Source organism: Ciconia boyciana, chromosome 7 (assembly GCF_034638445.1).
Source record: "Ciconia boyciana chromosome 7, ASM3463844v1, whole genome shotgun sequence".
Taxonomy (NCBI): domain Eukaryota; kingdom Metazoa; phylum Chordata; class Aves; order Ciconiiformes; family Ciconiidae; genus Ciconia; species Ciconia boyciana.
The window spans coordinates 3,819,176-3,841,771 of record NC_132940.1 but is presented as its reverse complement, the minus strand read 5'-3'; the positions used below and the strand labels follow the sequence as shown (position 1 = coordinate 3,841,771).

The 22,596-nt window shown below is 40.3% G+C and overlaps 1 protein-coding gene across 8 annotated transcripts in view; it reads left to right on the top strand.

Annotated features, from left to right (window-relative positions):
• The window catches only part of PATJ (PATJ crumbs cell polarity complex component), a 165,211-nt gene that overhangs the window by 42,371 nt on the left and 100,244 nt on the right, over window positions 1-22,596 (top strand). For all 8 annotated transcript variants that reach the window (XM_072868998.1, XM_072868999.1, XM_072869001.1 and 5 more), the window contains 5 exons: window positions 13,943-14,152; window positions 15,065-15,184; window positions 19,396-19,767; window positions 20,897-21,017; window positions 22,155-22,311. In XM_072868998.1, the coding sequence (XP_072725099.1) occupies window positions 13,943-14,152; window positions 15,065-15,184; window positions 19,396-19,767; window positions 20,897-21,017; window positions 22,155-22,311 (980 nt within the window). The remainder of the gene's footprint in view (window positions 1-13,942; window positions 14,153-15,064; window positions 15,185-19,395; window positions 19,768-20,896; window positions 21,018-22,154; window positions 22,312-22,596) is intronic.

Here is a 22,596-nt window from a genome sequence, read left to right as displayed (position 1 = left end):
CAAATTTAATGAGTCTTTTGCTTTTTCTCCCCTAACTGCCCCAAATCACCTTTTGTTTATAACTGGAGTATAGACCCGTGCTGGTCTGCGATCTATGGTCCCACTCAAGTCATGGAAAGATTCACTCGGGCTTTGAATCGATCCATGAAAGTAGAGTTTGCAGAAGTAGCTTTACCAGGACTGTCCTTCACATTGAAAAGGGAACGTCAGGGCTCACAGGTGAATCGCTGTTGCAAACTCAAGTTTTCTGTAAACACATTTGTTTTAATACATTTAATTTATTAGTATAAGAATAGAGATTGAAGAACCTAATTAATAATTTTTCAGTTATGCTTCTCTGCTTAAACTATTAAACCATTATGCCAGAGATATGGGTAGAATTTTTGGGGTGGGGGTAGGGGAGGAAGTTGACTTTTAGAAGTCATTCATAGCTTAAAACTTGATTTCTCCAAGAAGAACCATTTTGGTTAACTAAATTGTTTAACTTAATTGTTAAACTCCTTAGAAATCAACAGGGAGGTCTTTAGTTGGGGGAAAATTCTACTAAAATTAATGAATCCTTCTTTCAAAAATATTGGCTTCCATTAAATATATAGAAACTCTCAAAATCTGTAGTCAGAATGAAATGTTCTTCATGTTTCTAGTCAGCATGATATATTTTTAAACCTCTAGCTATCATATTTAAAAGGAAATAAAATAGCTGGATCACTTTTCATAATAATATACACATCACATCTGAATACTGCCTAAACATTGTAGTTTAATAAAGTGTGTTCAACTGTTGTGCATAAATGTCAAGTGATATAAAATTCACTTTTTGATACAATAAGGCATGAATTGGGAATGAATTAGAATAAAAAAACATTTGAAGTATTATGCAAAACCATTAATTCTATATTTTACCCGTGTGATTTAAGATTACTGAAAATAGATCCTGTTAGTCATTTTCGCTGACACATGTTGTGTTGCAGTGCCAGCTTTACTGTAGAGTTGCTAGGAGTCTTTACAGAGCAGTAATACACAGATTTGCTTTTAAGTTCTCATATAATCAGAATTAATGAAGGCTTTAATAACAGGCTTTTTATTTACTTATTCGCAGATGCAAATACATGAGCAATGTTGTGGTACTTTCAGCTAAATTTAAATACATTCTAATCAATTCTAAATGAGTGGTAAACCACTTAATCTCAGATCTTTATAATTTCAAGATATTTATGTATAAAGTATGCTCTTTTGTTTGGGATTTGCCTCTTAGATCTTTTACACTTTTCATCATCTGCAGATTAATTTTTATATAGAGATATTTGTGACTGTGTGTGTGTTTATGTAAATACATCCATCACGTTCTTGAGTGCAGGGCAAAGAAAATAAATAATTGTCCATGCTAGATTGGCGGTGGGGGAAAAAAAAAAAGTATGTGGTTCCTGGGAGACTGTTCAGAATTCTTAAAGCAGATTTGCTGAGAAGCACAAAATTACAGTGAAGTGTTTAATTGTGGCTTAAAGGACCTGGAGACGTAACTCTGTTTTCTGCATTTCTTTCTGCAATTTTACCCTTCTTTAAAAAATGAAAGTGGTTGTTTTTTTGGGGGGTTTTTTTGGTGGTGTTTTTTTTTTTTTTTTTTAGGCACATACTCTTTGTTTTGCAAGAAAAGATTCAAGCCTTATAATAGCAAATGACACTATTTGTGCTATATATCCTCTGTTGATTTTGCTCTTTTTGAGTAATCATATGATTTTAAAATTTTTTTATTTTTTTTTTTTTAATGAAGATGGGTATTCACATGGCCTAGCTTCATGGCTCAGTGCATCAGGTGCATCTGTGAGAGACCAACATTTCTAGGCTCCCATCGGTGTTGATGGAAGTAGGGTGGGGAGGAAAATCATTTTTAAGAGGTGATTCTGAGCAGAAGGCCTATTCGTGGTGCTTGTAATTACACACATAAGGACTGACTCTCTCTGTCCGTTACAGAAGTTTAAGGGAACTTTGGCATTACGTACCTAACTTGGAGGTTGGATATTCTGGGTTTTTAAGATCAAATTATTTCTGTAGCTGTTGGTTGAAATGGCACTTCACAAATATTGGTAGGACTTAAGAAAGTTCAGTAGGAACAGTGAAGTAACATTACAGAAAAAAAAAACGGAGATGCACAATTTCATCTTACTTTCCCCCCACATCAAGGTATGATAACATCTTTAAAATGCTACTGCAGTACCAGTGTATACCAGCCCATTTCAGTTGCTTCTTGTGAGAGACTGGTGACTTATCTGCAGTATTTAAGAATCCCTGAAATCCTGCTCATACAGACATGTTCATTGATGACAGTGAGCAATGCCAGATGTGCTGCAGAAGTGGAAGAATGCTAAGCAATTAGGGACAAGGCTGCTTACGGTGCTGTGGAAGTTTCTTCCTACTGCTTTCCATTCATGTTTGGTATTTGTTTTGAAGTGCGAGGCTTTTTACCTTTCCATCTTAACTTTGATTATAGAATTAGATGTGGTGCTGAATACTCTCATGGTATATAATTTATAGTATTTGTCATTTTGTTTTCTCAAAACTGACTACGTACTTGGTGTAAAGGATATTATTGTGCCTCAGTTGTCTAAAATGCTGTGCTTCCCAAGTCACGCTCTGAAAAACAGTATTAATAAAAACTCTTTGTGAGGTAGAATAGGAATCTGAGTAGAAGTACATAGAAAACTGAATGCTGAGATTGAGAAATTATTACTCTGGTATATTAATTTTTAATGGGCTGTCTTTCTAATAATGTTTCATCTATCAAATAAATGATAAGCGTATCCCAAGTGACTTGCAGGATATTCCCAGAAATGTACAAGCATAATTCCAATGCCTATATATTTTAATGAACTAATTACAAATTAATTATACCAATTATGCATAATCAATAGTATTTTTACTTTGTCCTGTGTTTTCTTTTGTCTGTCTTTAGGGATTTAAATGCTTAAAACAGAGCTGCCTTCTTTTTTTAATAAGGTCCTCTTGGAAGGCCTGTACACACGTTCCTAAAATTTTGGGATACCATTAGAGAAATAGAGTAGACTTAACCTCTTTGCTATAACAGGACTGTATTTATATAGGATACTGTTCAGCTTCCCATGATCACTATGTATAAAAAAACCTTTTTTCCCCTTTGCTGAATGTCCTAATTTGTAATTACGTGGTAGGAAATCTAAAATCTTTGAGACTGCTGCTCTGCTAGCAAGGTCAATACTTAGCAAGAGGGGAGGTGGATGGGGATCCTGTGTATTCTTGAAATGACGGGTTTCACTGGATTTTTTTTTTCTCCCAGTGTGACGGCTTATTTAAATAAGAAACATTGAAGAGGTCTTAAAATGAAATCTTCCCTGTATTTTTCTATTGTCACCACTGTGTTGGGATCTTGTCAAAGCTCTTAGGCTAGGCATTGCTTATTCTTGATAATGCTTAGATGAAAAGCCTGCAGAAGGAGAGGCAGCAGCAGCTATGCCGATAGGCTCCGCGTGCGGTGTGCTTTCTTCAGCTGATAACGCATCGTGCTCAGCAGAGACCTGAGGAGCAGCAGTACATTGCTGGTGATTCTATCTTGAACAGGGACCCTGCCCCCCCTTTTGGCCATTAAAAAGGTGTGTTGTTCAGTCTTCTGGCCAACTTCTCTGTGAAGTAATATACTCTACCTCCCTTAATTTCCTTGTAATTTCACTTGGAGAAGTTGCTCTCTTTTTCACCTCTTAACTAACTTTTATGTAGTGTTGCTGGCACAGTTAGCGGCAAGTATGTTTTGATGGTGAATGAGGGACCCAGTACACTGTTTGTAGAGTGCTTTGGGATCATCTGTGATGCAAGGGGCTACAGTAAGAGTGTTTATTGTTCTTTGTCAATAGACATGAAAGTATCTAGCTTAACCTCCTAGCCAGCAAGTCAAGAGCTAAGCCGTTGTTATTGAGACCAATCCTTTTTCTTAGAAAGAAATTAAAACGGAAGAGGGCATGGTATGCCATCAGGTTAAAATAGAGGCGAAATGCTGTATAAAAACGAGAGTGATCCCAGGGCGTTAGAGGAAGAGGAAAGAAAAATCACACAAGATGAAGACTTCTAGAGGAAAAGAAGAGATCACAATAGTACAAAAGGTACTTTGAGTGGCCCTGAAACAGTGTTTACCAAAGACCTGATGCATGCAGAGCAACAGATTCTGTCAGTAATGTTTTACAGAAATATTGGAAAAACCACAGGTAGCTGAATTGCAGATTTCTTGAGGCAGTATTGACCAGAAGGTAACTTGAATGGTCTGATGAGCTTTTATCAAATTAAACAAAAAGCTGAATGGACTTTATGTGGAGCTTAATTTACTGTGCTTTGAAGTCAGAGTATTTTAAAGCAGCTGTTTTAAAGTGCGTGAAACTGGAGGGGGCGAGGGTTGGAATAGAGAGGGTTGACATTTTACATAGCTCTTAGGAATGCCTGTGAGATGCTGCTTCTCTCCATCCGTGCTTGAAAGGTAAGTCCCCAGAGCCCGGGTGCTTTTGCACAGTACCCGGCTGCCCTATAGACCTGTGGGGCTGTAGGAGCTCATGGGCTCCCCTGCTCCAAGCGGTCCTTGCCAATGTGAGTGTAAATATCTACCCATCCATGGAATCAGTAACAGGCATATCAGCACTGTATGAGCTTCGTGTTACGCAGACCTGAAACAGCATGAAGCGTGCCCGCCTTCATCAGCCTGGGTCAGTGCTTAAGGGGTTCTTACTGTAGTCTAGCGATAGGGACTCCACAGCTGCCTTATTCCTGGACTTATCTTCATTATCATTAGCAGTTTTTCTTACTGTTGAACTGAAGTAGTTTTTTGCTGCACATTCAGCAGGTTATGTTTTGTCCTTCTCTCAGGGAGCATGGGAAACAATTGTTTTCTTTTTTATGACAAAATCACTGCATAGTCATTCACGGCAGGAAGTGAAGCAATTTAAGTGTCTCCAAATATCTCTCCTCTTTTCTTTATGCCCCAAACAAACAGGCTCCAGATGTAGAGTTACAAAAAAGCAAACTGACTACTTATTTGGAGAAGGTGGTATTCAACTAGATTATATATTTTTCTTTTTTGAACTGTTAAACAGTGAGATATGGGCTGGAGTGCTTTGACATGTTGCTAGCTAAACGTTTGCCCTCTTGTGATAATTTGAGCTTTGTCTGTCTTGTGATAAGTTTGTTATGAACAAAGAAGCATATTCACGTCCTTGTTAAGCACATTTTCACCTGATCATGTGATGGAAACCTGTGGCTTACTGGCAAAAGCTGCACAGCTGTATTAAAAAGCAGTTTTACAATGGCTATCAGCTTGGTACTGGGAAAACTGATAAAGGCAGCTTTTCTCCCATCTCTACAACCCATCCACATTCATTAACATCAAAGTTCTGTGAGCCTCAGTACCAGCTGTGTTGGTACTCGTCTCACGGAGGATTTGCTTCTCTCCCCCTATGGGAAAGTTCTGCATCCTTTAAATCATATTAAGCTGTTTCATTTGTAAAATAATTCTTAATAGAGTGTCATGAATTTCATTCAATGTAGCTTTTTGAAAAATTCTCTTGGAGTTCAGCTTAATACTACCTTTCAGGACTGAAGAGCTGGTGAATGCAACTGAGCACATTCCTGGTAAAGTTTCTAGGGTGTTCGTGATTAGTGGTTTCCAAAACCTCAGTGCAGCAGTACTAAAAGCATTGGGAGACCAGAAACCACTTTAATAAGAAATCAAAGAGACTGTGTATCCCAGCATGAGATACAGACAGATACACAGGAATAGCTTGCTGAGGTAGAGAAGCTGGAGAACTTGGATGCAGGAAGTCACGTTAGGGCTTGGGTATGCCGTGACGCTGGGTTTGGGGGGGGTCATCAGTCTGACCCTTTAAGTGAGAAGTGAGGAAGGAGTCTCATGTACAGAGTGGAGTGGCATATCCTAGGGGCGGCCCTCCTGTCTTTTGTGAGCTGCAACAGCCGGTGCTCTGGACAATACCTGAGTTTGCAGAAAAACTGGAGCATTACTGAGAACATCTGTTTTTCTTTGGTTTGTCGCATATCCTTGAAATAAATGCTAAGCAGTATTATTATTAACTTTTAGAAATGTTTTCCCTATTCCCCCAAATTCTACAATCTGGTTGTTCTTTTTCATTTCCTGCTAGGAAGAATAGCTTTTACTAAAAACAAAAAACCCCAAACCAAAGAAATTCATTATTATTCCACAGATGTCTCCTGCCTGCCAGAGAAGGCGAGAATTTAAAGGGACAAAACTGTAGCTAGATTTTCTGTTAAACACTTGGCAAATCTCAGCAAGGGTAAGATAATGTAGATGAGACTAGAGGAAACTGTGCAACTGAGTGCTGCTGCTTATCTAAAAGCTGCACTAGTCTTTCAATGAGCATGTGGAGATGGTGGAGCAATGGGTGTGTAAAAGCTCAACCCAGACAGCTCCAAATCTGTTGTTCTGAACCGATGAGATTTGACATTGGTGCTGATGGATAAGCATGAAGCATTCTGAAAACTCATGGAAGTTATGAGGTATTCTGTTTTCTTAATACCTCACCCTTCTGGAAGATGCTGCTCCCCAAATCCAAATAGTACTGTTGCACTTGGAGTTTTTCTGTCTGTTCTCACCGTGTTTCGCAGTAGCCTTAAAATTATCTGCAACCTTTTTGCCTACCCTTCTGTCTTCTCCACCATCCATACTGTTGCAAGTCGTCTTTGGGCCTAGTCACTGTTTGCAGATCCTTGTTGCAAAAAAACAGCCTGTCCTGTCTCCCCACTTTCTTTTGCAGCTTTGTCTGTAGCAAATCCTCTGTAATTCATGTGTTCGCTGTTTATGATGCAAGCTCTCCATGCAGAGGAGAGCTCTGGTTTGTGTGAAAACACGTACTGCACTTCCACAGACTGCTAACAGTGTTGGGGCCAGCACACCTAACTGGTGGAAGTGCCTGCTGGGCTGTCTTCGTGGATTTTTTACTTCAGGGATTATTTGAATCTGAAAGCTGATCAAACCCAGAATGTGCGTTAAGACCACTGAGCGTAGGTTGTGTAGGTGATACCATTTATACTTTATCCCTTGGCTCGTCAGTATTTTTTTCTTTATTCCCACACATCTCTATCCTTTCTTTATCTCATCACACAGTGGCTTTCCTCCATTTCCTTATGAGTTCAGGGCTTTTTTTCTTATCTCTGTGGCTTTTCCCTGTAGTCAGCATTCAGTGTGTTTTTTCTGGAGCTGGAAAGTCTGAAAGTATAAGATATTAAGAGAGTCTAATGAATGTAATCCCTGTGACTTTAGCTCTGTTGAGAGCAAATATGAAAGGCGGATGAAACCTTAGGTTGATTGAGAAGTTTGATAAATTAAAAGATAGTGACGTGCACCTGAGTCCAGTGCATAGTGACACTTTCAAAACTACCATAGTCAGTGGCTATCTTTGATCTTTTTATTGAGAATAGCAGTAGTGTGTAAGATCTTTTTCTTTTGATCATTCCCTGGAGGCGCTTTCGTCCCAACTATCTGCTGCATATCCCTCTTCCGCAGCAGATGAACATTGACTGGTAGCGCTTGCCAGCTCTGCCAGACCTACGCGGGTTTGAGTAATTGCTGGCCACCGTGTTCATTCTTGCTGTAGAAGACTGATATGATTTCAGATCACAGATGATGAAAGCCCAGTGTGGGAAACCCATTGTGCCACCTCCTCGTACCTTGCTGTTCTCTCTCCTCCTCTGGGTGTGGCTCTGTATGTTTTGTTTATGGTTTTTCCTTTCCCTGTGAATTCCTGTTTCTTTGCTGACATTTCCCACAACAGAAGTTTTGATTAATGCTGGCTGCACACTAGAGCTTCTGAAATTCATTGCTTTATTCCCTCACTGCAGATCAATAAATACTTATGTTTTATTTCCAGTGCTTTGCCTTACATCACAGAAAAGTTCAGCGTTCCTCCTTGAATACCGTTCTGTATTTAAGTTTGTGTTACTTCAGCACATCAGCCGGTAGTTTATTTCTTTGGTACAGCCAGAGGCTGTGCGTTGTGTAGTCGTCTTCTAAGTAGTCCTGCTGACTGCAATCTAATACGAGTGGAAGAGGCAGAAACAAGTCTTAAACGCTTTGAATTTCAGTCTGATTGCCCATGCAGTGGATCTAACGAAAACTAGTTGAGCACTTTCTCAGGAATGTTTTTTCAGGCTTTAGAGTACCTTTGGCAATTCCTACGGCCAACTCCTGTAAATATGTTGGAGTGAATGAACAGAAGGTTTGGACCTTGAGTCTCAATCCTAAATTGAGGCCACCTTAAGGAGGGAATTGGACCTCACTCACAGCTGGCTCTTCCTCTCTTCCCCTTCTGTCGGGAAGTACTTGGTGCCTTTGAAAAGGCTGCGGGTTGTTTATCGTTCTTGACTTGCATGCTGTTGGCATTGTTGGTGTGTATGTGGAGGGTGGCTCTGCAAAGGGAACGAGTGGCACTTCACAAAATGAGAGCACGGATGAGTATTTTGAGTAATTTCACAATACTGAGCATACAGGTAAATTCATGCGCAGTTCTGCCTTTGTTCTACATAATAGTAAGACGAACACAAAATGCATTTGGTCCTTTTCCTTGTTGATGAGTGTATGTTCCTTGTACAGTATGCTGCAGTGTTGTGTTTAAGAGTCTTTCAGTCTGGTATCTTATTCACTTGCAAACTGAAGAGTTTTAAATATGGATATGTATGTTAGACCTGGAAGTGGTCCCATGCAAAATGTAATGAAGCTGGGTTGCTCTGACCTCTGAGCTCTAACATGTGTTTGTTTTGGCGCTCTCGCAAAAACCTGCAGTATACAAATTGGCACTGGTAAAATTGTTCTGATAAATCAAAATTGGTACAGGGAAAAAAGTTTCAAACTGTTTCTTCTGGGATCCTTTGCCATGCTATTTTTGATGTGTGTTTTCAGAGGAGTGTTTTTGTGGCAGCAGGCAGTTTGTTGCTTGAAGAAAGCTAAAATATTCTAGGAAGTCAGGCTAGCTGAATTTAGATCTTAAGCGATGCCAAAACTAATATAGCCTGTAACTAAGTGAGAGTGACTTTGCACAGTAAATGTCAGTCACCCGCAGCTTTGTCTTACATTTTCGTAGGAGCCTTTAAAAAAGGAAAACACAAACAAAACCCCAGAAAACGTGGTAGCTGCTTGCATCCAATGGAGTTATAGCTGCGGTCTAGGGCACAGGAGAGACCGGCTGCTCCCCGGCCCCTGCGCGCAGCCAGGGCTCGCCCGGGCGGCGGGGACGGGCTGGGAGCGTGGGGCGGCTGCGGCAGCGCGGGAGCTGGGCTGGCCTGGAGTGCCCTCTCTTGGCTGCTGCAGAAACCTGACGCTTTGGTAAGGACGCTGCGAGAGTCAGTCGGTTGTTATCATGTTAATTTTCCAGTGTGATGGACAGAGGTAAGCTGTATTGCTTGCATTTCCAGGCTTGCTTCCGAAGGACCTCTGATAGCTAACTGAGTGTGAATCTTTGGTGCCCGTGGCAAGCTCGAATCCCTCACTTGAAGCCGCAATAAAGTTACGCGCTCCAGCAGCATTGCACGTAGGACTCTGTTAACTTGGCGCTCCTGGGACTCTTAACGTTTTAGCAGAGCTCAGGTTTTTAAGAGACTCCATACTGCTCCGAATCCAGGGATCCCAGAGGCAGCAACTGCAGTGGCCCCTGCTTGACTCTTTGCACTGCTAAATGAATCCAGAACAAATGAGGCTCTGAAAATAAGAAGAAAAATTTGACACCTGGACTCCAGGAAACGTTTGTGGATTTTGATGAGGAGCAGTAGGGGGGAAGGGAAAACCTATGGTTCAACGTAGTTAAATATATGGTGTGCTAAGTATGAATAAATTGTGACTATTTCAAACAAGTTCATATACTCTGTGGCTGGCTCGAGCACAAAGGAAAAGACAACAGCTACAACATACTAGTTCCTCAAAGGGTTACCTGGAGGCCAGCATCCTGGGCTGCTGCTGGTGCATGGCAGCGGTCAACTTTCATCATTTATACAAGTGGCAAACTTTTTTACATGCAATTCTTTTTTTTTAAAAAGAATTTGTATCAGTGCTCATGAGTTAAGAGGTTTTGTCTCTTGATAGCCTTACTTTGCTGTCCGATTCCTTTCCTCATTGTTCATAAATGATTCATTTGTGTAAAAGAATCCTTCAGTAAACTGAAGTTAAAAGTTCCTCTTTAAATGTACCAAGCCCAGTTCATGCCCATTTTAAGATGACCAAATTGCATGGGGCTGTCCTGCGCACACTCCCTCTGGTATAATGCAAAGTCATGTGGAAGGATAATCATTTCTTAAACTTGAAGTTGAGTCACTTCTGTATTCTAGCCGAGTACCGTTACAGCAACATCTTAGCTCTGGGTTTGGGGAGGGGGTTTCTTCCCAGCCTGTAAACTCCATCCAAGTAAATGAGCCTTTCACTTTAAAGCAGAGACTGAAATCTGGTCCTGACTGCTGGTGACTAAAAATCACTATTATCTGGCTTAATGGGAGCCAAGTAAAATGAATCAAGAGCCTTAGGGGAGGTGTGCAGTCACAGTTAGTGCTGTTTTTTAACCTCGAATGGCTCTAGCTGGTCAGTTAACGTGGAGGTGGCCCCAAAGTCTGTCAGGGCACTGCGGGAGTGAAGTTGCCTTTTGCAGTTAGTATAGAAGGTAAGAATCTGTTTTTCAGCCTGCTGCTAGCACTGCTTTCTTTCAGAAACAAGACAACAACCTACGCGGTCCGGTTGCACTCACCATTTACAAGATGTGAATGTGAATTCAGTGTTTGCCGTCTTGTTTTACCAGGTGTTGTTCTTTAGGGTGCGTTTGGGTTTGAGTGTAAATCGTAAGGCAGGGTTTCCAAAAAACATTGTTCCTTTTGTTTTGCTAAGAAAAGCACAGTGCGATCCACCATTGCAATCACCTTCATGTTGAATTATAGAGAATATGTATTAATGATTACACCTTGAGATTCAGTAGGTCTGTGTCTTCACATGCGGCTTTTGTTGCGTTCCTCATGGCAATCGCATTGCAATTCACAGTCGCTGCTAACAAACGCTCAGGGTTTTACAGCACTGCTCGCGTTACTGGCTTAGCCCTGTCACTGTGTAGTTTATATTGCTCTTCCTGTACAATAGCTCCCTCTGCTTGAAAACAGCAGTGTAATTATAACCCCTGTTTTGTATTTGCCTGATCAACGGTTTTTAATATGGGCCCCTTTTTTAAGATTGCTGCTGCTGCTCTTCATGAAGCAATTCCAATACATGGCTTATGCTCGTGCATGTTGAAAAGTAGCAGTGAAAACCGTGTTGTTCTTGAAACTTTACTGCATAGGAACGGTGTGTGTTTGCAGGAACTCCATCTTCATTTTTAGCATGAAGATTAGAGCTGGTTGGAACACTTTTTCGGCTAAATTATCTCCTACCAAAACATGATGATTTATTGAAGCCAAAATGTTTTATTGCAGTGAAAACTTAAGTTGAAACAGGACTGTTTCTCATCAGAAATGTGGTAGTTAGGCCACTGACCTTGAATATCTGCATAGGAGAAACTAATGGTGAGATTCTCATGTCCTACTTAAGCGGTTCTGATCTGGAACCCAAAAAAGAACAGCTTTGGATCAGACAGAGCAGGGATTTGAGCCTGGTTCTCCCACATTCTCAGCCAGCGCCATAATTACTGGGCCAGTCATTCACTTGCAAATTTTTGTCAGCTTATCTGCATCAGTAAGGACGAGCGCGGGTTTTGTTTTGTTCATTTTTTATCGATATAGCTAAGCCAGCAAAAGTCATAGTATAAAAGCTGTTGTGTCAGCAAAGGTGTAGTTTTGCTGAGAGAGCGTTCACCCATTTAGGGAACCAGCATAAACCTTGCTTGCCATGGCAAGATGAGCCCATGATAGGAAAACTTGCTGGTTTAGTTCTATTAGCAAAGCCTTCCTAATGTGAACGGTGCCTTACTTGCTCGAAAATGGCTGTCTCAACACAACCCTGGTTTTGCAAAGAAGTCCAAAAGGTTATTTTTATTTTGCATTGGAGCAAACCCAAAAATTAAAAACATCTGAAAAGTCTGTGTCAAACGGAGTGTTTGTTCTGTGGTCGGCTGTCATCAGGATGGTTAGGCACATGGTTTTGTCGGCAAGGGCAGGCAAAGCTGACTCCCTACACAAAGGGCAGCAGTAACTTTACATTTTCAAAATTCAACACTCTTAAAGCAAAACCTCTTTTTTTACATCTTGGAATCCTTTGGATTCTTCTTCTGGACTTCCTGCATTTGTTCGGTTTCTAAAAATTTCCAAAGCCTATGCAGAACATGGATAGCTTGCCATTTGAAACAAATGAAATCCTTTCCCCTTGGCATTGTGTGAGGCAGGTTTGAGCATAAACAGTCGGACAGCCCAAGCATATTGGCACGGGTTCAGTAGGCAGAACACCATAGCGCAGCAGAGGGAGGTTGCTGGGCTTGATTATCAAGACATGAGACTCACAAGGAAGCCTCTTCTGTACAATGCGGCTACGCAGTGTTTGGGAAGATTATAAAATGGCAGGATTAAGCAGTAGAACAGGAGAGAATTGTTAGTAATATCTATTTACTTGAATTCAGCTTCAGCATGGCTCTTCCTGCTGAACTCTAATTTCAGTTCTTTAATTTCAGCCATTTACAGATATTACATTCATTGCCTCATATGTTTGCACATACCTTAAAAAAACATGTTCCCTTGGAAAGCAGTGTATAGTTATATCAAAATAAAGAGTTAAAAAAGCATTCCTGTTTTCAAATTAACAATGAGGTGCTGAATTCATGGTGGTCTTTGTGATTTGAATTTTGCCCTTTTTTTTTTAATCCCTCCCGTGCCCTGAATAAGATGCAAGTCCTGAGGGAAAAATAGTACATGATTATGCATTTGAAGACCTGGTGCATACAAGGAGCATTTCTGAACTTTATGAGCCCTTAGCAAGGGGGAGAAAGGCTAATTCTAATCTTAAAAAAACAAACAAAGAAACAAAAAAACCCCTCATAAATTAATTTTGTTTAGCTTTCTGCCACTATATAATAACATATGATCATTTCATTGGATTGAGGATGAATTTTTAAAAGGCTGAATGCATGATAGAAATGGTACATGATACAACACAAAGGCTAATACCAGTAAAAAAAAATTAAGTGAAGTGAGTATCTTTGCATCAGTTTACAGCCTTTCCAATGTGTATAGTATTTTCTACTTCACATTCCTCTGTATATACCACTACAGTGTTCCTTGCCTTCAGTAATAATCTTAGTTACTCTTCTGTTGCTGTCCCCTGTATTCTCTGTTAAGGAAGCTTCATGGGTGGAGAAAATGTCTTTTATAACTTGTCATGCAGATTTGACAAAGCAGGAACACTGCAGTAATACAGCAAATGTATACTGCTATTTCTTGAATGTTTGGGGTTTGATTTTTAATTTTAATTTAATAATATTTTTAATTAAATTTCTAATCTTGCAATGATTTCTTTTAACATCAATTTTGCTGCTAGGAAGCTCTGGAATGGCATGCAGAATGGTTATTTTATGTAACATTAGCACGTAACAGGCTGGATGGAGGCTTGTGGAAGAGTGCCAGTGTTGTTTTTCTATTTGCAGGTTGGCCTGGCCATTTCTCTGTATGTAAGAAGAGGGCAGGTAGGGTATCAGTCAGCTTTCAGATCCTAAAATTTCTTAATGGATTAGGCCAGTGACAGAATATCTTCCTGCTGCAAACCTTTCTTTTTGTAAACTTTAAGCCTTGGCAGTATTAGTAGACAGTCCTTTTGAACGTCTCAGCAAGCTTCAGTTCTGTAGCATTAGATGATGAACGTGCTTAAGTGGTCTTTACATACTCAAAATAAACATCATCTTTCTGGGGGCTTTGACTTTTTTTTTTTTTAATTTACTCTTTTTTCCCCCCCCAGGATCCCCTAGATCCAACAAGAACAGCCATTGTGATCAGCTCCTTGGTGGCAGGCGGAGTAGCCGAACGTGGGGGCGAGCTTTTACCGGGTGACCGCTTGGTGTTTGTAAATGAGAAATATTTGGACAGCGCTACTTTAGCAGAGGCGGTGGAAGTGTTGAAATCTGTACCCCCAGGTACAGTTTCTCTTGGAATCTGCAAGCCTTTGGTGGTAAGGACTGATTTTTAACTTTTTTCTATTTGATTCTATGACATGTGTAGACTGGGTTGTTGTACTGGGGGGAGCGGGGAAATTCAGTATAGAAGTATGTACGCATGTGGAGAGCAACATATTGCTATGCATACACCTCGACGTGTCCAGAAATCCTGGCTAGCTGGCGAATGAGCAGCTCAATGTCCAAAAGGTCTGACTGGAAAACCAGAGTTCTCAAGTTCCTCCTGAAAGAACATCCATGTGGAATCAGAAGACGTGTCTGGGCAAACCTATGCGCACTGGCCCTATGCATAGGTGTAACGTGGTTCGAGCAATTCAGCAAATCAGTTAAATATGTGCTGAAGTCTGTTTCACTCTAAGACGCTGCTAAGTGCTTGCTTGAGCTCCACTGACATCAAAGAAACTTAATCTGTTTGAAGTCAAGACTGTAAATTCAAGTAGAATTTCCTTCTTCTAGAATCAGGGCTTTGGAACAGACAGTAGTTTACTTGAGAACACTGCAGTATTGTTCATCAAGGGCACCCAGGCAAAATTAATTAAAGCAAAGCACCATCTAATAGAAAGTGCTTGTAACTCAAACTGCTAGAGGAGTGGTGAAATAGGAATGTAGGAAGGCTTTTAAAAATATTCTTTCCTTTTCTAAAAAGTGATATTTCATTGTTCATATCCTTGTATTTCTTTCCTACACATCTCTCTCTATTTTTTTTATTGTATCTGTACTAATATCTTCAAAGAATAAAAGCTGTTGTCTTTGTCTTCTCCATTTATAACTTTCCTTTTTTATAATTCTGTAACTTTTTCCCATCTCTTTTCTAATGGCTGGTTCTCCCTTTCCTTTTTAGTTTATTGAAAAATGTGGGAATTTTTTTGTTTGTTTTCCTGACTCATCATTTTGATTGCCTTTCTTAGGGAGAAAGCAAAGAGGAGGAGAACATGCACAGTGTGGATTCCAGCAACATTAAAACCAGCCCTGAATCTCCAGAACCAATAGATAATATTAATTTCTCAATAATACTTGAAGCACCACAGGTATTTGGTTACTCTTTTGGTTCAGCTTAAGCTTATACGGACAGGAAATGATGTTTTAAAGTAAAAAAATAGTATGTCCTTCAGATACGACTGAAGTATCGGATAGACTTCAGGCTGGATTCCCTCTGAAAAAGACTCTAACAGCTAACTGTATCCTAATTGTATTGTGAACAGTAAGCATATGCATAGCACTTACTCATGCAGTTCCCAGACTGCCTTATCAAATTTACTATGCCATTAAAATACCTTGGGTTACCTTGGATATGAAATAGGAATGCTACGTTATTAGTAGTCTTAAGTAGTTGGTTCAGCTTTGTGAAGAAAGTAAGGTATGGAGGCAGAACACATTTTATTATAATGAAGCAAAACAAAAAAGTAGGCTAATGTGTAAGGCAAGCTTGAAATCTGTTCTTCATAGAATTCCTGTGTGGTCTTGAGTGATTTCTTTACTCTCTTCCTCAATTCTCCCCTTATTTTCTGAGAAATAATTCTGTTTATTGTGGGAGGATGAGGCACTAAAGATATTGAGAAACTCAGATACCAGAGTAATAGGCAATGGTATTGCAATACTGACCTGCGTAGAGAGAGATGTGGATATTTTTGAATTTTCATCTGTTCTCAAGTGTTTTGCAGAATTTTTATTAATTCACATTGATAAATGCATTCTTTTTAGACCAGAAAAGACAATACGTAAAGGATCATCCAGAACTGCAACACAGTAATAAAAATAAATTCTAAATTTTCTTGTTGCTAAATATGTCTACCTGTCTCTGGATACAAACGTATCTTTAGTGCTGAAATGGTATATTAGAACCACCAAAATGAGCAAGATTACGGGGTAGATGTAGGTATACTATGTAGAAATTAGCTTGGACATGATATTTACTGATTTTCATGATGTAAAATGGAGTTTGTTGTTTTCTGGGTGCATAGGAAGGGTTCCTGGCAAAGCAATTAGCAATTCCTCTGCCAGCTCAGATTGTTTCTCTGCTTCCTAAATAAAATGAATGTTATTAAGTATTTTTAAATAAAGTATTTTATCTTAAAGTCCTGCTGAATATAGAAACTAGAATGATCAATTTGTACAAAATACATGCAGAGGTATTTGCTTGTATTTTGTTTTACCTTATTTATGACCGCATTGATAGTAGCTTAGAGCAGTAGTATAAAATTTCCATCCATTTATTATCTTACCTGCTCATATAAGAGCCAAGAGCGGTGTGTCACGATGGCTTCCACTCTTATGCACTAACATAGTGCTGACAAAGCTGACTTAAAAAAAAAAAAAAAGGAACGTGAAGATTTTATATGCTACAACAGTAGACTTTACTGTCATGTTTGCAGTATTTCCTATTCCATTGGTAGCGTCTGCTACTGCAGTGCAGCAGTCTGATTATACATACCTAACTGCTGTATCAGGAGACGGTAATACAAATTGCTGTGTGGTTCTGAGCTAAGTCAACTGTTTTATACAACGATGAAGTTGGTGCCTCTTACAGAAGTGTTTGGAGAATGATGCTGCAGAAGTGAAGTCAAGTGAAATGAAATGAAGTAAAGATGAAGAGAATTAGAATCTCTTCAGACTGGGTATTTTTTGAAATTGAGGTATACAGGTCAAATAAATTAAAGGAACATTTAATGCTTATGAAAAATGTGCTAATTTCTAGATTGCTAATGTTCTGCTTTCATGCCAGCTAGTATTATTGCATTGTTTCCTTATGATCTTGTCTGTCTCTTGTTTTCTCTCCTGCCTCTCATTTGAACTATGCGAACATTTTGGCAGCACCTGGGTTTTTTTCTTCTGCATTTGTACAAACCTAACAAAACAGGATTCTGACACTAAAGGTCAGAAATAGTGAAGTACCTCGGGGAGTCTGGGAAGGGGCAGGAAGCAGGAAGAAAAACATTTTGATTGAGGACCCCTGAATCTGTAGATTGGTTTCAGTGTTTGGGGTTTCGGTGCCTCGAAGATCGGGTTTGGGCATACACGCTTGGTGGCCTGAAGAAAAGAGAGAAAAAGCTTTCTGTGTGTGGCGAGCTTTCTGTAGCGGTGCAAGGCGTAAAATTTCAGAGACGCCTGTGCAGACTCACTCCATGAGCACCCCATTCAGTTTAGGAGAAGCATGGAGAACTGGAAACTGGGGAGGCATGCAGCATCCCAGAAAAACTGTTGAGCGAGATCTCTCTGAGTGGGTTATCTTTTGGTTTTGTTGTTTGGTTTTTTGGTTTGTTGCTCTGTGGTTTGAATTCAGTAGAAAGCTGAGCACTCTCCTCTTTAAAACAGTAAGGGTGTTAGATAATGAACAGTTGGTTTTTGTTTGGTTTTGGTTTGTTTTTTGGTTTGGTTTTTTTTTTTTTGAGGATGTGGGTCATCCAGGACATCTAAGGACAACCAGGCAATCAGGCCCAGTCAGCATGGGTTTATGAAAGGCAGGTCCTGCTTGACTAACCTGATCTCCTTCTGTGACAAGGTGACCCGCCTAGTGGATGAGGGAAAGGCTGTGGATGTTGTCTACCTAGACTTCAGTAAAGCCTTTGACACCATTTCCCACAGCATTCTCCTGGAGAAACTGGCTGCTCATGGCTTGGAGGGGTGTACTCTTCACTGGGTAAAGAACTGGCTGGATGGCCAGGCCCAAAGAGTGGTGGTGAATGGAGTTAAATCCAGTTGGCACCTGGTCACCAGTGGTGTTCCCCAGGGCTCAGTACTGGGGCCAGTTCTATTTAATGTCTTTATCAATGATCTGGACGAAGGGATCGAGTGCACCCTCAGTCAGTTTGCAGATGACACCAAGTTGGGCGGGAGTGCTGATCTGCTGGAGGGTAGGAAGGCTCTGCAGAGGGACCTGGACAGGCTGGATGGATGGGCCGAGGCCAACTGTATGAGGTTCAACAAGGCCAAGTGCCGGGTCCTGCACTTGGTTCACAACAACCCCACACAATGCTACAGGCTTGGGGAAGAGTGGCTGGAGAGCTGCCCGGCGGAAAGGGACCTGGGGGTGTTGGTCGACAGCCGGCTGAATATGAGCCGGCAGTGTGCCCAGGTGGCCAAGGAGGCCAATAGCATCCTGGCTTGTGTCAGAAATAGTGTGGCCAGCAGGACTAGGGAAGTGATTGTCCCCCTGTACTCGGCACTGGTGAGGCCGCACCTCGAATACTGTGTTCAGTGTTGGGCCCCTCACTCCAAGAGAGACCTTGAGGGGCTGGAGCGTGTCCAGAGAAGGGCAACGAAGCTGGGGGAGGGTCTGGAGCACAAGGCTGATGGGGAGCGGCTGAGGGACCTGGGGTTGTTCAGCCTGGAGAAGAGGAGGCTGAGGGGAGACCTCATCGCTCTCTACAACTGCCTGAAAGGAGGGTGTAGCGAGGTGGGGGTCGGTCTCTTCTCCCAGGTAACAAGTGATAGGACGAGAGGAAATGGCCTCAAGTTGTGCCAGGGGAGGTTTAGACTGGATATCAGGAAAAATATCTTCACCGAAAGGGTTGTCCAGCATTGGAACAGGCTGCCCAGGGAAGGGGTTGAGTCGCCATCCCTGGAGGTATTCAAAAGACATGTAGATGTGATGCTTAGGGACATGGTTTAGTGGTGGGCTTGGCAGAGATAGGTTAACAGTTGGACCTAATGATCTTAAAGGTCTTTTCCGACCTAAATGATTCTAAGATCCATTTCCCCTCTCCCCCAGGTTAGAATATTGTATGGAATACCCAAGGGAGGGGCAAATGAGTGTGGCTTTTGTTTTGATTTTTTTTTTTTAATTACTGATACTGTTACATAAGCAAACTCAGGCTGTTTTTTATTTAGGTGATGGCATTGTAAGAAATGTATATGCATTCATAAAGCAATAGCAGATAAGTCTGGAGCACAGAGATACTTTAGGTGGATTTATACATACTTTTTCCTGTAGGTTTTTTACTGTTATTTAATAATTCTCATTCCCTAACTTCAGTCCAGATTGGTTATTCTGAATGGCTGCAGCAATATCTAAGCTGTGCAACTTAAATTTCTTTATATTTAAAAAAATTGCAATGTCTACTTTTGGTGTTAAAATCATTAGTCAGAGAGTGTATTTTCTTTTAGAAAATGCAAAAGGTAGAAGATTTTCACTTTAAAAATCAGGATGTACTTTTAATATGGGCCTAACATAAAACATAGTTTTAGAAGAGTTAACAAGAAACATAATGTAAAATCTATATTCCTGTAATGTTTTATGCAGGGTTTCAGAGATGAAACACCTTTTAAAGAAGAACTTGTTGATGAACCAAGTTTGGACTTGGGAAGGTCATTTCAGCTTTCTCAAAATGACAGTGAGTATGAGAAGGAGTCCTGGGAGATGCATGAATTTCTGAAACCTAGAACAGAAGAAATGGATGAAGAACGGGAAATGTTGGTGGATGATGAGTATGAAGAAGATTCAGACTTCCTGAAATATAGTGCATCATGTGGACAGAAGGCAACTTCAGAGAGGAACCTTGATACAGAACGATGGGCAAAGCAACTTGAGACTACTGAAATACAAGACTTAAGATCCAGTGTTAACTTAAGTCCGAAACGGTCCCTGGAATATCCGTTCAATAAAGATCAAATGGTAAGGAATGCTGTGTTGGTCTCAGTGCTGTACCCTGACCGTGGGATCCATACCTCAACGCAAATTCCAGACCTAAACTCTGTAAGGAGCCTTTCTAGTGTTTTAATTACTAGATGAGACCTGGGTACCTCTAACGGACACCAGTCTATCCTTTTGTACATTTTGGAAGGTTCTTTTGGCTACTTAGTGTCTGTATATTTAACTGCTCAAATGAGAGATGTGCTGTGGTTGGCGTTACAGGCATCCTGTACTTGCGTCTTCCTTCCCATCTCTGACTTGTGGGCTCAGTTCTTTTTTGCAAGCTGTACTAATATGGTGCATGTCAGTAATAGCAGAATGTCACTTTGTGGTTTTAATAGTCCAGGGGCTTCAGCAACAATGTCAGTGAAAGGAGCTTCCTCTTTTCCTCATTATTTTTAATCCAAATCAGTTCCTTGAGCCAGATGATAGTGCAGTTGAGCGAAAAATGATATGGCGGAAGCAATTGTAACAAGCATACTGGTGGATGAAGGAGTAGAAGGAGACAGAGCTTCAGGTAAATTGCAAACCTCTTATTTATATGTCCTCCTCAAGTATTCTGAGAATTATTTTTTTCTGAGTCTTTGTTCATTCACTTGCCAAACAAAAAAGTGATAATATCAGCCTCCCATGCACCAGCTTCCGAGATGTATGCTTTTATATGAAAAAACTGAACTGGAAAAGGATTTAATATCACAGCCACAGAGAATTTCAGGTTTTCTTTGGCTTGTCCCCTTATGGACTATGTACATAAACAGGCTAAAATGCAGCTTCTAGTGACAGTTTTATACCAGAGTGCACAATATTAAATTTATGCATTTGTTACTTAAAACCAACAAATGAGCAAGAGTAGAGAACTTCTTGTCTGGATTACAGGCAAGTAGAAAGATACAGTTGCTTTATATTGCAATTACATGTAACATTTTTCATGCCTCTTCTTAATATAGTGTATAAATGAGCAGTTAGTATTTCATAGTTATCTGAATAAATATGAATGTAGCTGAGAAAATGTGAATGTTTGCTGTAAAAATCAATGTTCATGTCAAATACCCCTGTATAAGTTGATACCATTGCTTTCTAACTTTAATTACTTTTTTTCTTCTCTGTGAAGTGTGAAGAAAATGCTAGTATAAGTTCACTATTTTCTGGAACCACAGCACATGATGGCTACCAAAAAGACATATTTGATACTGAAACTACCCAGTCAGGAGCAAAACACAAGATGGATTTAGGTTTGTAAGATATTTTTTTTTCTTTATCTTGTAATTTCATATTTACAAATTTAAATTTTATACCAAAACACAAATTCTTTCAAGTGATGAAATATTTAAACAAAGAATTCTGCAGGCTTAAGACAGTCTGGCTTTAAATAGGTTTCAGCTTCATGATCTTGCTTCCTCCTCCAAATCTTTACCTACAGTTGTCACAAGTGATATTGAAAGTGGCTGCAGCTTTGTCCTGCCTGTGGAGAATAACTTTCTTCTGTGTAGCTAATGTCCGGTAGGACTCCATGCATAAGTAAAATAGCTCATGCCTGTAATTTCTGTCAGGAATTTGTCTCAGTCACTTTTGATTGCTGATTTTATAGATTCTTGCACTTTAAAAAAAAAAAAAAAAAAAAGGTGACAGGCTCTGGAGGTAACTTTACCACAACCAAAATTTTGCAAGTGAACTCTATGGTGGATAATTGCCCCATCTTGGTTTTGTAATCTGTGCTCAGGAGCAAAGTTTCTCCTTGTCAGATGGCCAGAGATGGATGATTAGAATTTAGTAGATCATCAGGGAAATAAATTTATCAACCTGCCTGAGATAGCACTCACTGGTCTGGAGAAAGGAGGTGGGGTTGTTTCCTTTCTTTGTCACCTGCATCTTGTACAGCAGACACTGTGTAAGCTACAGTGGCAGACTGATGACTCTTGCAAGGAGCTCTGGTGGTTCAATTAATGTTGATACTTATGTCACCAAAATGACATCAGTCTTCCCCAGCGTGATGGGGTTCCATGCTGGAGCAGGGCTTTGCACCGCTCTCCCTGCATAAAGGATGGATTCACTATTTCTAATCATGTGTTTTTGTGAGGAGCATCTGTCATGTAAGTCATACCTAAACATGTCTTGGTTCCACAAAGATTTGGCGTTTCCTGTTATTACTTGACTGTATGTACATCCGAAGCAAGGTGCTATAAAAAAGTGTTTAGTGTGATTTAAATTTCCTTCAAAAATAAATGTTCTGTATCTCTGAACCTCTTGATCATCAGACAACATCCACATTTGGAACATGGTGAGCTAAGGGGTTTATTTCCAAGGGTGATAACTGGTAGATGCAGGGACAGAGGAAGCAAAAGTTCACATCTACACCTTTTCTTCTTCAGGTACAAAGCTTCGGATTGACTCTAAAGGACCTGGGCTTGCTGTTGATCTGGAAGCTATTGAAAAGGAAGAACTAAAAAGGGAGGCTTATGTTTTTTCCAAGAACCCAGAATCTGGGAGAATAACCACCTTAGCTCAGCCTAGAACAGCGTTGTGCAGGTATGGAGAAAGATTTCAGGTTTTGGAATATTTTCAATTAATGATCTTAACTGCCTTTTTGCTTTACTTAGCTGACTAATCATCAAAAGCTGTGTGGAACAGTAAGATGTACGTAGATGGTCAGTTCTACGACTTTTTCCCAAGGAGCTGAATTTTGCCTTACAACTTTATTGAATCTTTACTTCCCATGTTTCCTCCCCTGAGTACTGGAACAGAAAAGTGCAAATGGCTCTGCCACCTACTTCACTTACTCCGCAGTGAGGGGAGTATGGATGTGGCCTGGAG